Source organism: Vombatus ursinus, unplaced genomic scaffold, assembly GCF_900497805.2.
Source record: "Vombatus ursinus unplaced genomic scaffold, bare-nosed wombat genome assembly UNPS02001287.1, whole genome shotgun sequence".
NCBI lineage: Eukaryota > Metazoa > Chordata > Mammalia > Diprotodontia > Vombatidae > Vombatus > Vombatus ursinus.
This window is the reverse complement of record NW_020941065.1, coordinates 15,784,740-15,801,592: the sequence shown is the minus strand read 5'-3', so window position 1 is coordinate 15,801,592 and position 16,853 is coordinate 15,784,740. Positions and strand designations below refer to the sequence as shown.

The 16,853-nt window shown below is 44.1% G+C and overlaps 1 protein-coding gene across 3 annotated transcripts in view; it reads left to right on the top strand.

Moving 5' to 3' along the window:
• PITPNB (phosphatidylinositol transfer protein beta) overlaps positions 1–16,853 on the top strand; it is an 83,655-nt gene that overhangs the window by 22,886 nt on the left and 43,916 nt on the right. For all 3 annotated transcript variants that reach the window (XM_027864311.1, XM_027864320.1, XM_027864329.1), the window contains exons 3-7: positions 1,869–2,014; positions 7,698–7,789; positions 9,170–9,177; positions 9,701–9,775; positions 11,432–11,515. In XM_027864311.1, coding sequence (XP_027720112.1) covers positions 1,869–2,014; positions 7,698–7,789; positions 9,170–9,177; positions 9,701–9,775; positions 11,432–11,515 — 405 coding nt within the window. The remainder of the gene's footprint in view (positions 1–1,868; positions 2,015–7,697; positions 7,790–9,169; positions 9,178–9,700; positions 9,776–11,431; positions 11,516–16,853) is intronic.

The following is a 16,853-nucleotide window of genomic DNA, read 5'->3' as shown; positions in this document are numbered from 1 at the left end:
ATGATGCCCATGTCTCAGGCCATTGATGCAGCAGGAGATCTCTTGGGCATTTTTAGCGACCCTGCTGACCCTTTTACCTTTCTATATGGAGATCGTGGCTCCTTGAACTTCCGTCCTTCCCGTAGTCTTTGTTGCTGCTCAGCCAGATTTCCCTTGTGCCATAGTGCTGTACCTTTGTCTGTGGTGTGGATAAAAATGTGAACCGGAGGAAGAGAGGCCTTGGGTTGGCTTACTTTGGTTATCTCTTTATTTCTGACAAGACCTGTGACTTCACCAGTGTGCACAGCTGCCCGTGAGGGGAGAAACTCCCCCTCCAGTGACCTTCGGCTTTAAAGTCTTGTTCTCTCTGGACCTTGAGACGCAAGGTCCCCGGCCAAGCCAGTTGGAGCAGGGGCAGGACTTTGGACCCTGACTGAGGTGGGACCTCTGTTCACCACTTCACCCAGTCAGTCTCTCTTGGGAGAGTGGTCTCAGTCGTTCTGTGCAGAAATCGAATTCTTGCTGTGTTCCTGACCAAGGCTTATTTTACCCATAATTAAGTTTTGGCTGCTAAACCCTATGTCTACAGTTTGTGAAACGTGCGATAGAAAAGACATGGGGGTTTTGGCATTTGTTGTCTTTGACTTTCGAAGGAGTAGCTTTTTAACTTGGGGAAAGAAATCCAGCTCCTCTGAAATCTTCAGTTTCTTTCAGAAATCTTTTTGATGCTTTTTGAGAAACATTTGCTCTTTCCCGTGTGGACACATTGTCTGCCTGGATAGTTATAGGCTCCAGGAGGGAGGGATTGTGTTTGACTTTTGTCCTAGTACCCCGGGAGCCTGCTATATGATACAGGTGCTTAATAAGTGTTCCTCAGGTTAAATTAACTCCTGTTGTGTAAGGCAAGGTCCAGTAAGGTTGTGATAGTATGTTTTGGTAGATAGCATTCTTCCAGGCACAGCTGTTCATTAGGCCAGCCTGTGAAATAGAGCCTGCCACTTCCTGCCCAGGCCCCCCCCAGACCCCCCATTGTTAGTTCTGTTAGTGGCATTTTAAGTTATTGATAAAATCTAGGCTGTAATGGTTATTTTTTCACCAGTTGTTGTTTCTTATTGTTACCTCAGTCTTTTTTTCACTTTTTCCATATCTGTCCCAACTCTCACCCTGCAAAGGAAAAATGGTTAAGTCTCAGCAACTGCCATGAGGTGGGGGAAGAGGGGAAGGGCCTCATCTCAGTACCCTTTTTTAGTTCAGCTTCTTTTTAGGCTGCTTTTCTTCCTTCTGTTATTTAGATACTTTTTGTTTTTAAATTATTATTCAACGAATAATTTTCTAAAGGGGAGGCATGACTTGCTTGATCCAAAACTGGCCTCTGACTTAGGAAGACTTGTGTTCAAGGCCTGCTGGCCTGGTGACCCTGAGCTCTGGACATGAGGAGGGTTGCAGAGAAGGGATGAGGCTTCCCTGGAGTTGCCTTGTCTGGGAATTTCCTCTGCCAGAGGTGTCAGACATATAGCTGTAGCCCAGACCAGGTTAACAGGTAGTTGGGCAATGTTTAACAAAATAAAAATTAAAAAAAAAAACAATAAAACATAGGACATTAAAAAAGAAAAAGCATTTTAAAACTCATTTTATGTGGCCCCACAGGATCCTTGTGTCTAGATCAGAGGGCCCCCATTTTTCTTTGTGTTTGACACCGCTGCCCTGTACTTATGCTGAAATCACAGTTTTAGTGTCTATCCGTTTTTGTGTGTGTATACACATGCCCAAGAGCACACACAGACGCACGTACATTTGCATGTATATAAATACATGAAGAGTTTTGATCATAGAGGACTTATGTTACATGTATATTTCAGATGGAAATTCTTTGTTTTTTGAAATTTCAGTACCAGGTTGGACAACTTTACTCTGTGGCTGAAGCCAGTAAAAATGAAACAGGCGGTGGAGAAGGCATTGAAGTCTTAACGAATGAACCTTATGAGAAGGATGGAGAGAAGGGGCAGTATACACACAAGATTTACCACTTAAAGAGGTAAGCAAGGCCCTCACTCTCAGTAGCTATCTGGAACAGCGAGCCTCCTCAGCTGGCTCCTTAGGCATGTGCAGGCATGTTGTGACTTCCTCCCACTTGGAGATTTCCTCCAATTTCAGCAGTGCAGGGTGGGCCTATCCCTCTGTTTCTGCTGCCTTGTCTTGCATGATTTATTGAAGAATTCCAACTGGTAAGTGTGTGATCAGAACAGGAGGTGGCCAGCACAGAGCAAAATTAAGGGCCAGGTGCTGCAGGGGCTTCCGGGAAGGTGACAGGACCTCAAAGAAGGTCTCTGGTGCGTTGGGTTGTGGGTATTAGCTAAGCAGTAGAACTGGTGCATGTGAAGCTTTGAAGGACCGTGAGACTTGACATTTCCCCAAGAAGAAATGCCCTTTAGTGCCTAGGATAGAAGGCTTGTAGTCATGGTTGTTGCCTGCAGGGTTGTCATTCCAGCCTCTCCCATTTGTTAGTGAGAGAGGCCATGGATAGGTATGGCTGAGATGGGCCCAGGGCCACATTTCCTGACTGTCAGGCCTATGTTCTTTCCGTGGTATAACTTGTCTTCTTACACAGTGGACATTCCTTAAAAAAAAAAAATAGATTATAGTGGGTGTTTATTTAAAATAGAACGAACCTTGAAGGAAATCTCTGTTTTTCTCATATAACGAATAGTGCTACTTGATTGGGGGAAAGTTTTTTTTTTTTTAAGAATATAATCAGGAAGTTATAATAAAATTAGCAAGTACACAAATTAAGATCTATTCTGGTTATACACATCTCACAGGTAAATAATGGTTAATTTGGGTCTCTGGATGTTTGTGTTCGTCATGAAAATATATAATTTTACTTTTCTGTTAATGTTTTGTGAATCATTTACTGAAAAAGCTCATGTAAATTTTCATGAATTGAATTCTACCCATTATGTTACTAGAGATCTTGATATATGGTGTATCACTTCAGCCTGTTCTTTACTTCACAATTTGCAAAAATAACGTTTTGAACGTGACTAGTAGCTAAAGGATTCTAATAAAAAAAAGGAAAGAAGTCCACATGATTTTCTAGAAGGCAAAAAAAAAAATCTTGATGATAGTCATTTTCTTTGACATTAAGAATGCCGAATCAAGGGGTACTCCAAAACTAACTCATCTCACCTGCTTCTTGCTGTCCTCTGGAATGAATCCATGATTCTCTTCTTGACCACACAGAAAGCTGCCCCCATTTTACCTAGTACCTGGGAGAGAGCTCACTCAATGAGAGGTCCACTGGTATCAATAATGTCTGTATTAAATACAATTTAATGTTTCCTTCTTTTTCTTTTTTTTTTGCCTGGTTATTTTCTTTATGCCCATTTCTTCTTTGTACTTTGTTTTTCACATCTTCCTTAATGAGCCAAGTTATGCATACTTAGCCACTGAACTTGTAAACCAGCCCCTTATTCATCATCTCTGTGACCTGTTCTTGAACACCCTCCAGTTTTTTTCCTTTCCTGAGGTGCTTGCGAGAGAGTGAAACAGTGAAGATGCTCTTCTGGTTTATGTAATGAAAGACCCACGTGGATGGGCCAGGTTGTCTAGTCCAAAGGTCGCGTCTTCCTTTTCCCCATTTTTCCTTCTTTCTCCTGATTTTTCCCTAGGTTCCTCACAGGCACAGCCATGACAGGATAGAAACAGGAAAAGATGTCGAAGCTTATAGGAATTGATTTTTCTGCTAGTTAACAAGTCAAATTAAAAGGTTGAGAGCAGGTGCTTTTTGCAGTTGTTGGTTGAAATGAAGGTTATCTAGATGCCCAGCTAAAGGGCCTTCCTCATGAGGAATGATTGTTCAGAGTAAATACGGGCATTTACTTGTATTTCTGATGGCATATCCCATCAACTCCCTCCAAGTGAGATTGTGGTCAAACTGCTCTTGCTTATTAAGTAATGAGATGTGAGATGGTAGATAATGATTATTGCCATGTGTTTTGGGCTCTGCATCCTAGGAGCTGAACATCAAATCTTGTGCTCTCCCACACCTTTAATCCTTAGATTAGAATTGACTTTCTTTGTAATTTAAGGGTGCTCTGTAGCCAAAATGAAAGACTAGGTGGTTGCTGACTGAGAGCCTTGATCACCACGGGTGACCTAGTGATGATATCTCTGCGATTGAGAGTCTAGCAAATTGGAAGAGACTGAGGCCAAGAGAGATTCCAGTGACCCCCTTGGCGAGGGCAGAGATGGTATTTGAGGGCTACTTTCAGCCTGTCACTCTTTCCTCTTCACATAGAGGAATTTTAGAAACCTTCACCTTGAAATAAGCACATCCATGCCCGTAATGAGCACCTACCAGTTGACTTTATTTGTGGGCAGGGAAGAGCCTTTCGTGATGGGTGTTAGGGGGTGTGGGCTTGAGTAGGACAGTAGGAGATTGCCCTGCACTTTATCTGAAGGCTTAGGTTGGTCACTGTCACTTTTTAGTGGCCCCAGAGTACGAAAAATCCTCATTCTTCCCCTCTACTCCCTTTGGATTGCTCAGTTTGCTATGCAGGAGTGAAGGGTTATAATTAAGCAGTTTCAGAGATGCACGAGTGGCATGACTGCCCTCTAGGTGGGCGTCAGTGAAGGTCGTGGAGTCATAGAACTCGAGCTGGAAGGAACCTTCCAATGTAGATTTCTCTCTGATGGGTTATGTTCAATGCATTGGTTTTCTGTCTCTGGTGCCCCAGCAGAGGGCCTGGCACACAGCATGCACTTAACAAATGCTTGTTGATTGATTAATTGATTAGAAGCCACAGAGTCCAACTTCTTCATTTTATAGATGAAGAAATTGAGAGGCAGAAAGGTTCAGTGATTTACCCAGGGTCAAAGAGTGAATGAGTTTATGGGGTGAGACTTGAAGCCAGTTCTTCCAGATTCCAACACCCTACCCATTATGCACCTACCTCTCAAACAAACGTGGCCCCTACAGGGGAATGAATCTGTGCCATTGGCATTATCAGCGCCATGCCTTGATTAGCAGAGCTAACCAGCCCTAAAAATGAACATCTACCACTTTATGGAAAAATATGAAGTTTAATTTAATTCACACCAATTTTATCCTGTTACTGTGTCAATGTACTTGAAATTGCTTAGAAAAACATTCAGATTTATGCCTTGAGATAAATAAGAAGCAAGAGATAGCAGAGCTATGTCAAAAGATTCTGCCTTGATGAGATAAGCCAAAATGCAAAATTGGATTTGGTGTTGGGGGGAAATGTTTGGGAAGGAATTGTCTTTTGTCATTAGGATGAACGTTGTTGTTAAGTTGTAAGTATCTGATTCTTCCTGACTCCATTTTTATGGGGTTTTCTTGGCAAAGATACTAGCGTGTTTGCCATTTCCTTCTCCAGGACCCCCATTTTACAGTTGAGGAAACTTCTGAGGCAAACAGGTTAAGTGACTTGTCCAGGTCATGTACTAGTAAGTGTCTGAGGTTGGATTTGAACTTCGATCCTCCTTATTCCAAGCCCAGCCTTCTATCCAGTGAGCCACCTCACATTGACCACGTTCTTGCTGGTGTCTCTTGACCTTCATCTGCTTTGCTTTGTTTGGGACAGCAGCATTTCATAGGTTTGTAAAATGCTGTGGGAATCACCTGAAAATGCCATATGATTATCTTGTGACTCCATCTAAGAATGATTATGCCAGTTGGCATCTTGTAAATTTTCTCGTAGGTTGACCCTCTGAAAAATTGAGTTGTGCTTTTTATTGTATTTTGTGGGTGCTAAAAATTGTTGATATCTGTGGGTATTAAGCTAGGCTTTGATGACATCTCATCCTGTGTTTTGAGGAGCTCTGGTTTTCATTCTTTGGCCTGAGAAAGGGGCCTAGAATTTTTGAGTTGGAAGGCAGTGCAGTGTGGTATGAAGTGTCACTGGCCTCCAATCCCAGGTGTGCCACTCTGCCTGTGTGGCCTTGCGCAAGCCTCTTTACTTCTGAGCCTCACTTTCCTGGGATGGGACATGAGAGAGAGGGTTGGACTCACTGACCTCTGACCCTAGCAGCCCCCCACTGCTGATCTGTGAATCTTCTTGCATTTCCTAGGGTCAGGATTCTGGGATCCATTAGACATTCTTTTCATGTGGTTTTTATGTACTGTCTTCTCTGACATTAGTAATTACCCCAGCCTCCATTCCTTGAAATCTTATATCCCTTTCTCTGACCCTCTCATGAACTTGGAAGGAATAGAAACCCTGGCAGCATTTAGCCTTTGTCAGTTTTGTCCTTTTAAGGAAAGACCAATTTGGAGACATCAGTAAACATGTTTGTCTTTGTGGTCTCATTTTTTAATTCTGCCATGTGTAATATGGAACTTGAGGAACTTGAGCCACTGCCTGCTTTTGCTTGGATGATAAAGGCCCCTTAAACTAGCTTTGGTTATACTAATAGGCCAAGGGCTAAAGAGGGAGAATAAAGCAGGGAGTCCCCAAGGATTTCTGCTTTCTGCCATCATCGAGCTCCTCATATGTCCGTCCACCATGTTCAGCTTGGCCAGAGATAGAGCCCATTGCCCCCTGTCTAGTACTCAGTGCCTTGCTTTAGTGAGCTGGGCTGGACCTGATGTCCCTTCCCCACTCCCTCTCTCTCCTCGGCTAGAGCTTTCTGTATTTACCCCTCTGGTTTCCTCACCAAGAGTGGAGGCAGCCCTTAACCCAAAGGGAAAGGCTCATTGATGCCTTGGCTGCTCCTAAGTTTTATCATCTCTAGAGTCTTATTGTAGATCCTCTCGACCAATCTTGTTCATGTCTGTCTTTAAGATGAGGAGAGAAATGTTGTCCGTTAACAACTGCTGCCCAGGTTGAAGCCCTGTCCTCTCTCTTGTCTTTTTTTTTTTTTCCTTCTCTTACTGTTCTTCCTGTCTGTATTTTTAAGGTAATTCTTTATCTTCACCTACTTTAATGTAGGCTCTGGATGTTTTTAGGACACCTTGGAAGTTATGTAGATGGAAGAGAATAGCGGTAGAGCTTTATCCGCAGAGTCATTCTGACCATGATGTGTCTAGACGTTTCGATATCTGCTACTCTCCCCACTCGTGTGCGGCCAGGATTCTTGAGTGCTTCTCTTGTGCTCTCATTGCCCCCTAACCCTGGCTGTATTTTCAGTATTTGAGCTTCTCATATGGTGATTAAGTGACCTTTTTGACCCTGGAAACACCTAAGAATGACCTACACACTGTTTACTTTAGTAATGTCATCTGCATATCATTTATCATTTCATATGATTCTCAAAAATATCTTAGAAGCACCTTTGTTCACTTTCCACCTTGGAGAAGTACTCATATTCCAACTTTCAGTTATTCTGACATGCCTCTGAAGTAGTGGTTGCAGTATGGGAGGAAGTTAATACAATTAATTTTACCAGTGGAGTAGCCTTTGCTTGGCCCTTGAGTAAGAAGGGTGAGATCACGCTTTGGGCTGGGTAACCTCAAATCCGGAACTGCTTCTGTTTATATGAGCTCATCTTCCTGTTCGTTGTGCTTTTAATGGTAATGCCATTTAATTTCATATTTTCTTTCCTATATTTTCATGTGATTGCTTTAATATTGGGAAAAAAAGTCATATAGAATCTAGTTATATACAACTTGTTTAGTATAATTATTTTTGATTAAAGATTCTAATGGGCAATCAATGGGGTGGCTAAAATTGTGTTCACTGCTTTATTCTTCACAGTAAAGTTCCTGGATTTGTCAGGATGCTTGCTCCTGAGGGCTCTTTGGTATTTCATGAGAAAGCCTGGAATGCATATCCCTACTGTAGAACAAGTAAGCACGGACCCCATCAGCTGCTTCTTTGTTCCTGTGTTCTGTGACCTTGGTGACTAGCTTCACTCCCAGCAGCCAGAACCACCCTTTGGAGTGCTCACGTTCACCCTGTCCCACTGATTGGTCTGTAAGCCACGTTAGACCAGCCTGCTGGGGCTACCACGTGCTCTAAGGCAGTGGTTCTCAAACTCTTGGAGCCCTCCCTCCAAGCTTTTGTTTATGTTGGGCTAGCTCTTTCAACATTTTCAACCATTTTAGAAATTTAAACATCTCTGTGTTACTGTGGAAATAGAAGCCCCTTGGAAAGGGTCTTGGGGACCTTTGAAAACTAGTGCTCTAAAGCCACAGAACTTTGGGTTCTAGATCATGGAAGCTGTTCCTTAGCGGGCTTGTTGTTATTGCTAATAATAACTGAACTGTCTGAAGGAGCCAGGTTCCCAACCACCAGTGCCAGGTAGAGGGCTTTGTTCATACTGATGCTACTGTAGAAACAGGCAAATGGGAAATAAACTGAACCCATTCGGGAAACAGACCAGAAACATTGCTCATTTCTTGTTACTTTGGTCAGGTAATGTAATATGATGGGGAAATGTCAGATTCGCATACCCTTATGTTTTGTAATGACCCCCTAAATTAAGATTTGCATTTTTTTAAGTGAAAAATTTTTATTTTATTTTTTCCAATTACATATAAAAACAGTTTTTAACGTTTGTTTTTTAAACTATTGAGTTCCAAATTCTCTCCTCCACCCCTCTCCTCCCCCCTTCGTGAGAAGGCAAGCAATTTGATATAGATTATACACGTGCAGTCTTGCAAAACATATTTCCATATTAACCATGCTGCAAAGGAAAACATAGACCAAGAAAAAAAAGAAGATGCAAGTTTCAGAAGTGTGCTTTGATCTGTATTCAGACAGTATCACTTCTTTCTCTGAAAGCAGATAGCATTTTTCATCATGAATCCTTTGGAATTGTCTTGGATCATTGCATTGCTGAGAAGAGCTAAGTGAGTCACAGCTGATCATCGTACAATACTGCTATTGCTGTGTACACTGTTCTCCTGGCCCTGCTCACTTCACTTTGCATTAGTTCATATAAAGACTTATATTTTCAAGTTAATTTTTTGCAGTTATCTTTATGAATTGAATTTTTATTTTATCAGCTGTTTGCAGATTTCAAAAAATTAAAACATTTTCAAGCACTGAATTTCAGTACTTCTATAGGAAGTAGTGTCCTGGAGACTTCAGCTCCTAAATATTCTGTATGTGCAGATAGGATGATGTTTGTGATATTGAATCATTAGGTTGGGTTGTTTTTTATTCTGATTAATACATTCTGAAATTTCTCCCCTTTCCTCGCCTGCTGATCCATTGTGCCTCAGTTGTGACGGTGAGTAAACAGATTTATTATATGTTACGTTCCTTTGATTTCTAAAGCTTAATCCCTGTGACGTTGCTATCCACCCATTGCTCTCCTCTGCTTGTTACTGCCCACAGCTGCATGGCTTCTCCTCCTGCATGGCTGTCCTACCCTTCCCTCACCTCCTGGTGCTCTTGGGCTTCTCCCAACCATGCCTTCAGCTACCTCCCTAGTCCCTGACCCGGGCCCTGGCATGCAGGCCTCACATGTGCCTCAGGAAAAATGGGGACCTGAAAGGCTGGAAAACAGCTTCAGCCTGTGCAGTGTAGGAAGCTGGTCATCCAAGGGGAAGTCCTTCTTGCTCATGTGGGGCTGGGCACTAATGAGATGAGTTTATAGGCTCAGTGGCAGAGGCATAGATCTATCCAGAGGCCATTCCTGGTTATACTCAGGGAGGCTTAGGTTGACAGAATTTTTTTGAAATGAAACAGAAGATGGAAATACCAGTAAAGTGGTGAGATCAATGCATGTCCTTTTGATGTATTTTTCACAGAACGAATATATGAAAGACGACTTCTTCATAAAAATTGAAACCTGGCACAAACCAGACTTGGGAACAATAGAAAATGTAAGTCTCAGCTTTTTCCCTTGGTCAAACAGCAATGCCACCCCAGGGAGTATTTTTTATGGCAGGGGGTGGGGTAGGGGTAGGGGGTAGGAGGAGAGCAGAACTGCTAGTATACTGGCCTGGGGGTAAGGATGGCCCGGGCTCTGGTTCTGCCTCTGTTCTCTAGGCTGGCAAAGCACTTTCTTTCTGAGCCTTGTTTTTCTCATCTTTAAAATGGGCATCCTACTACCTATAGGCTTCATCTTGGAATTAGGGTCTTTGCGAGGCCAGGGTGAGGGAAGGTTTGTAAAGGGCTTTGTTGTTAGCAGAGCTGGCATGCCACCAATGTGACTGGCGGGGAGGTGCCCTTCGGGGCTTGGTTCGCTTTCAGCCCTGGATGGACTTGGGGATTTTCCCCAATTTATGGAGTCCCTCACATTTACATGGCCTGAAAGCTTTCTAAAGTGTGTTCCTTACGGCAGCCTGACATCAAGTCCAACACACATTCTCCCAGGCTTCTCATGATTTAGGGGAACCCGCAGCTCTGTTTTGGCCCCAAATTTCATCTGCACTTTGTAAAAACTAAGAATGCTAGTAAGCAGTAAGTTTATTTGCCTTCATCTTCCCTTTTGTTCTGTCTCCCTGAGGGAGGTGAGGTGTTAATATTTGGTCACATAACTAAAAGGCCTGATGAGGGAGGAGGCGGCAGAGGCCACAGGGCATGCCTGGATGCTTCTCCCAAGAAGTCACCCAGCCCCCAGTCTCGCCAAGGTTGACTGTATACACCAGTTCCTGTCATGTGAAAATCGTCTCTGCTTATCCTGTGAGCTGATGATGGCAAGCCTAAAGAAACTCAGTCCTAAAAGAAATTTAATAATTAACTTTTTGTTAGAGATTGATGAGTGTTTGTGAGAGACCTCTGTGTTTGTGATGAGCAGGTGCTGATGTTCTGTTTCTGCAGAATTGTAGGGATGAGTGACTATGGCTAGATGAATGTGATGGGATTACTAAATAGGTAGAGGCCGGGATCATTCCACTACCTGGTGACGAGATCCTGCCTCACATTTTAGTGAAAGCACCCAGTGACATAACGGCATTCTGAGTCTGTACCCATAGGTGTGTTCTTGGGGACCCTCATCTGAAGTGGGACTTTTTTTATAGAGTCTCATTAAGATGGGAGGAGGGGTGGTGGTACAAAAGCATTGGAATGAAGATGTGGGAGACTCTGGGCCTAGAAGGGCTGTCATTGTGAGATGTTCCTTGGCTTTCTGGGCCTCAGAGTAGACGAGATGGCTCAGGTCTCTCCTTCCAGCTTGAGAGAGCTAGGATTCATTTTGAAAAGTGTTTTCTGCTTGAAAGTTTAGTCCAAGCCACTGGTTTTAAGATTATACTTTGTACATCCTTGAAGTTCTGTGAAGTCCCCAAAAGAGTCACTTGAAGAATGTGTCACGATGGCAACCTGATTTCATTTCCATGGCCTTTGCCATTTCGAGACTTGAGGACAAAGTGCAGGAGGACTTCAGGGGAACCAAGTTTCAAAACCAGCAGCTTAATTAGTGACATGATTAGTTTTTTATTGTCCATGAAACATAGAATGGAGATAAAGAGAACTTGGTACTTGAGATCATTTGGCTTCAGATGGATCATCACAGGTCTTACTGCTTTCTTCTTCTGCAGGTACATAATTTAGATCCTAACACGTGGAAGACAGTTGAAATTGTCCATATCGATATTGCAGACCGAAGCCAAGTAGAACCTGCAGTAAGTATTGGCGTTATTTTCAGTGACCCCCTTGGGCCTAGATACATGGTCATAAAGGGGGTGTGTGTGTGTGTGTGTGTTCCCAGATTCCAACTCCTGATGGGGCCTCAATATAATCTGTGGAGGGCTCTCCTTTTTAAAAGTACAATATTGTGAAAATCTGAACGTTAAAAACTGATTGGGGAAGAAGCAGTTATTTGCCTAACAAAAGAATTTGCTTCAGAGTTTCTTAACACCTTTAAAGTGGGGTTAAAGCATCAAGAATTAATTGACATAGAGCTTTTCAGCGACACATTAAAGTAGGGGCACTCATCTATTCTGTCCCCATTGCCGGGGCTGTGAAGGGACATCAGCCCATTTGTAAGATTGTGCATAGGATGTTCTAGTGGAGACATCCTCAGGTAGCCCTTTCTTTGTTGGACCCTCCTTTCACGTAGGAGGCCGTACCTTTTATGGGCCCAATAAGTTTGGCGAGTTAGAAAATATTACATTACTTTTCAGTGAGATTTGTTTTCAGGTGATGTGTCTTTGCTTTTAATCTAACCTTGTTGATCTGATGTATCTGACTTAAACTGTGGAGGATTTAAGTTTTCAGTGGAACACCTGAACTTTTTAAATAACAAAACAAATCATATGCTGAAGCCCTTTCTCCTGATTCAGAGCCCTGAACATTGGGAATCAGACAGGGCCTTTTTGTCGTCCCCTTCACGCTCCCTCCCAAGCAAGCCTAAGCCAAGTGTAGGCCTACAGGCCTTCTCTTCTATTTCTATTTTTGGTCTTGTCTTATTCCATGATCTTGAGCTAAACACAAACTGACTCAAGAAAGTGAAGTTGTGATTTTTACTGCTAGAATCTGGTAAACATGTTGAGCAGGAATCCCCCAGTGGGGTGAGGGTGGCTTTTTGCCACTTTGCATTTCCTGGAGTTCTGTGATTCCTAAGGACCGAGCAGTGCTAGGATTAGTGTACTGTCCCTGAGCCAGAGAGGAGCCTCCGTGCTGAGGCATCTTGGGGACAGGGGAGGTGCTCGGAGAGCAGCCACTGGCTGGAAGACGGATTGTGGACCCAGCGTGCCTGCAGAGGACCCTTGTCTAGAAACTGTAGGTTAAAGAGGGTCTGGGGCAGTGAGGCTGATTTTAGGGGGTGGCTTACTTGGCCCAATAACTCATTTCTTGACGTTACCAACTGGAGGTAAGAGGATTTGGCAGGAAACCCCAGCAAAACATCTAGTGTTTATGGAACCCCTAAAAGACATTATGTTACAGTGTTTGGGGAAGTACAAATACAAGGTGTGGCCTATGGTCATGTATCCATATGTGAAAAAGATACTGACATGCACAGTACCTCAAAGATGGATAATATTGTCAGGAGGGGTAGGCTCTCCCCAGTGAAGATTCCTGCCCTTTGCCTCTGTCGGCAGTGCTGGGGAGTTACTCTGGGAGGAGTCCTTGCCCTGTGGTGATGAAGCTGTCTTACTTTAGCTAGACTGGTCTCTGCAGGGGAGATGTGGTGTATAGTCAGTCGCCAAGCCTTCCTGTCATGCTAGGACCTGCCAGAGCTGGGGCCGCTTGGCTTCCGTGGTCTTGGAGAACGAACAGCAGGTCATCTGCACACTTCAGTGAGGTATCACTGGGAGACTTTAGAGGTTGTCAATACTTAGGTCTCAGATAAGTGACCCAGGGTGTGCTGTAGGACTCCCAGGTGGAGCCAGTGGGATATTGGGGTAGGGGTGCACCTGGCGTCTTTGGGTTCAGCTGGAGTGAAGGGGTTTGGGCAGAGCACTCAGCTAGGAAAGGTGGGTTGGCCTCAGATGGAAGAGGCTTTGATGGAGGGCAGAACAGTCATCCATTTTAGGCAGATTCAGCTGGTCCTGCTGTATGTGTGGTATAGATCAGAGCAGTCATGTTCAGCGCAGATGGAGAAGGGACCCGTGCAGGCCTCCTGTTGACTTAGAGGCCCACATGTTAATATGGTCAGGGTTGTAATGTATTTTTATTTATCTTGTTAAACATTTCCTAGTTGCATTTTAAAGTGGTTTGGGCTGCCTTGGTGAGGGGGGTTTTCTGGGGATCTGCCATGAGTTTGATGCCCCAACATTGGAACGGGGGACAGAGGGAGTTCTGGAGCTGGTGGGACAGACCTGGGGCACAGTTCAGGAAGGGACTGCACTTAGCTGTGTTCAGAGAGGAAGTGCCCAGTATGCCTGGTGTGGACCAGGAATCTCTGGTCTGACTCTTTTTGTGCAGTTTGCTCATGTTCCCAGCCAATTACTTAACTTTTAAACTCTTTGTTAAGGTAGGTGTCTGCTTCCAGTGTGGAGAATGTACTGTCCCAAGCTTCAGGGGTTTTGTGCAGCTGTTTTCAGAGATACTTCTAGGGACCTGTAAATTTTCAGGTGGTATGGTCAAGGATGAGGTGTTTACTCCTTCCCTGGCCTGTGCTCTGGTCTATGAGTGACCTCAAGCACTCTTTTCTGCCTTGGAACTGTGAGAGAATTCCCTCTCCACCACGCCAGCGCTCCTCCTCACCCCAGGACCTCCACCTAGAACTGTGACCCAGATCTAAGCATAGGCAAAGCAAGAGAATCCTGCCTCAGCACCAGCAAAGAGATCCCTGCCATCCCACTCTGATCAGCCATTGGATTCCCCCTCTGTCTGTGGGCTGAGAGCTCAGGAAGCAGCTGCCGCACCTGCTGCGCTGGGACTGGGGCTCTCTCTTCTCGGTCACAGACCTTTCCTACTGACCTTCTAAGTTGTCCTTAGCGTTTGTGGGTTGAGAAGTCTGGAAACCGCTACAGCCATCCGTGATTCAGTACCCTGAGGCCTGCTCCAGATTTGCTAAGGCTTGGTCTTTGCCTTCATGCCCACTCTGAACTGCACTCCTCTCACAGCCCGGCACAATAGACCTTTCCAGTCAACCATCCAGGTTGTCTTGGGCTGGAAATGTGTTTCACTCTGTCTTTTTGTGGGTTCTGCTGCTCTCAAATTTGTTTAGAGCCATTTTTTACAGGTGTTTGGAGGGGTTCGGGGGAGAGCTCAAGCAAGTAACAGCTTTTAATCTGCCATCTTGGCTCCAACCCCCTTAAGCCAGACCAGGAATCTCTTTGAGCCCTCTGCTGTCACCCTGTTCTTGTCTGTCCTCCCTGCCTTCACACACACAGCCTCAGAGACAGTATTTTCTGTTAGGATTTTAGGGGCCTACGGTGTGCGAGGCTGGTTTGTGGGGTACAGAGACCAAAAGGGTGCAGCCCTAGAACTCTAGGAGCTTATGCTCTCTGTGGTGGATACATCAGGTGCTCAGCCAGTAAGTACAATGTTTGGGGGACGAGCAAGGAGATGCCTTATTTTCTTCCACTCAGAAAATTGTAGTATATTAGCGAGGCAGTATGAGTAGAAAGCTCAAATAATCCGTGTATAAGGTGCTTTGCAAACTTTCAAGCATTTAAAAAACTGAGCTATTAATAGTGTTAAATTCTTTGAAGATTTTAAAGAAACCAGGATTTAAAAGTAGAGTTTGACTCCTTTAACTCCACCTTGTGGTTATTTTCTGCAATTGCAGATGAATTTAATGAAAGAATTGGAGCCCAAAAGGTTTCATTTCAAGTCCAAGTGTTCGTTGACTCCTTTGAACTTAGAACCCCGTTATCCTGCTGGTGCCCAAGAAAGGGCAATCAGCCCTGCTGGGTATCTGACTGTCTTTGTTGTGGGGGTAGAATTGTACCTTCCCCTGGCCCTGAGCCCAGCTTAATCCTTCCTCTAGCCATCAAGTGCTTGCAGAGGGTTGTTTTTTCATTGCATTTCTATATAGGGTAAAAAGGTTGAGACTGCCAGAATGACTGTTCTGGATTCTGTGATCCTGGGAACTTGGGGGATTTTTTTATCTTTGGATCCGGGTTAGCATTTGGAAACTTGCGAGCTCTGGTAGTTGTACTCTCAGAATGCTTAATATTGTGCCTGGCACATAGTAGGCACTTAGTAAATGTTTTTTCATCAATCAGTTGACTTAAAATATTCTCAGACTAGTCCTTCGACTTCATTTAATCTTAATTTTCCTCATCTATAAAATGGGAATAATAATTACATGCTTATTCTATTAAGTCTCGGGATTGTAAGAATCAAGTGAGAGGATATGTGTGAATTGTACTTGGAACAGGCTTAAAATTGTCAAGAGGTCTTAGACCTGCTTGAGGAGTTTGAAAGTTTAGGTTCCAGTCCTGGGGCTCATGTTTAATGTCTTGTGACCCTGGTAGACTTGAATCTCTCACTGGGGGCATCTTCCAGAGGGTACAGCTGGGGGGTGGGGGGTGGGACCCATCCACTTCTGGAGACGGCTTGTGGTCGATCCAGGTTGGTTGGATATTGAGGGTCTAAAGAGAAGCAGCGTGAGTGAGGACAGCAAATCATAGAGGCCATGAGATGACAGGCAGAGCTGTGCTTAACGTCATTGGACGGCCCGGCCTGCCCACCTGGGGTCTGTGGGGATGGACTCCTCAGACACTTCAGGGGTGCCAGGTTCAATGTTCATAAAAGGCTTGTTCTGAAAGCTTGTGAAGGACTGACTGTTGCTTGTCTGTCTCTTTTTTGGTTGTTCCTTGATTGCTAAGAGGTCAGAAGGCATTGATGCTTACTGTAACAAGGGGAGGGAGCCAGGGGTCCCTCTCTTTGTCCATCTCCTTTCTGTTTCTGTTGTCCATTTACAGCTCTGCCATGATCTGACTTGTCATACAGAGCCATGTTTCTTTAGCAGGCAGCACCAACGTGCGGGTTAGGACTTTGGATGGTGTCAGGAGCGTGATCTGAGGAGCTCCGCACAGGCCAAGAAGGAAGGAGCAGGGTGCACATTCTGTCTGTGTAGCCTGGCCCTGAGGTCCTCATGTTCTTGAGCGATGGCCTGCATGCCACATGTCCTGTGTATTTAGGCTGTTTTATTTCCACAAACTTCAGGGTCATTTGCAAATGACCAAGTAGTTTTATGTCAAATTCAGGAGTATTTAGACTTTGTGGTTAGACAAGTATAATTTGATTGAAGGTTGACGGCATTCCATGTGAGAATGTGAAGTTTTTCAAGATTTTCATTTCAAAAGTTGTAATTGATATGTAACCAAAATAGAAAATTGGGAATTCTTTAGAGGTTCTGATGAAATGCACATGCCTAACCTCCAATTCATTTCCAAAATGGACACAAACAATTCTTTTGCATTATGCGTCTGCTTTTTAAAAGGTATAAAGTTAAATCTGCCCCCTTTTAATCATCCCCAGCACTTTGTCTAAGTAGCTTTACATGCTTTATATACAAAAGTCACTTCCCGGGAGAGGGAGTGCCTTTAAAGTCCAGGCAGA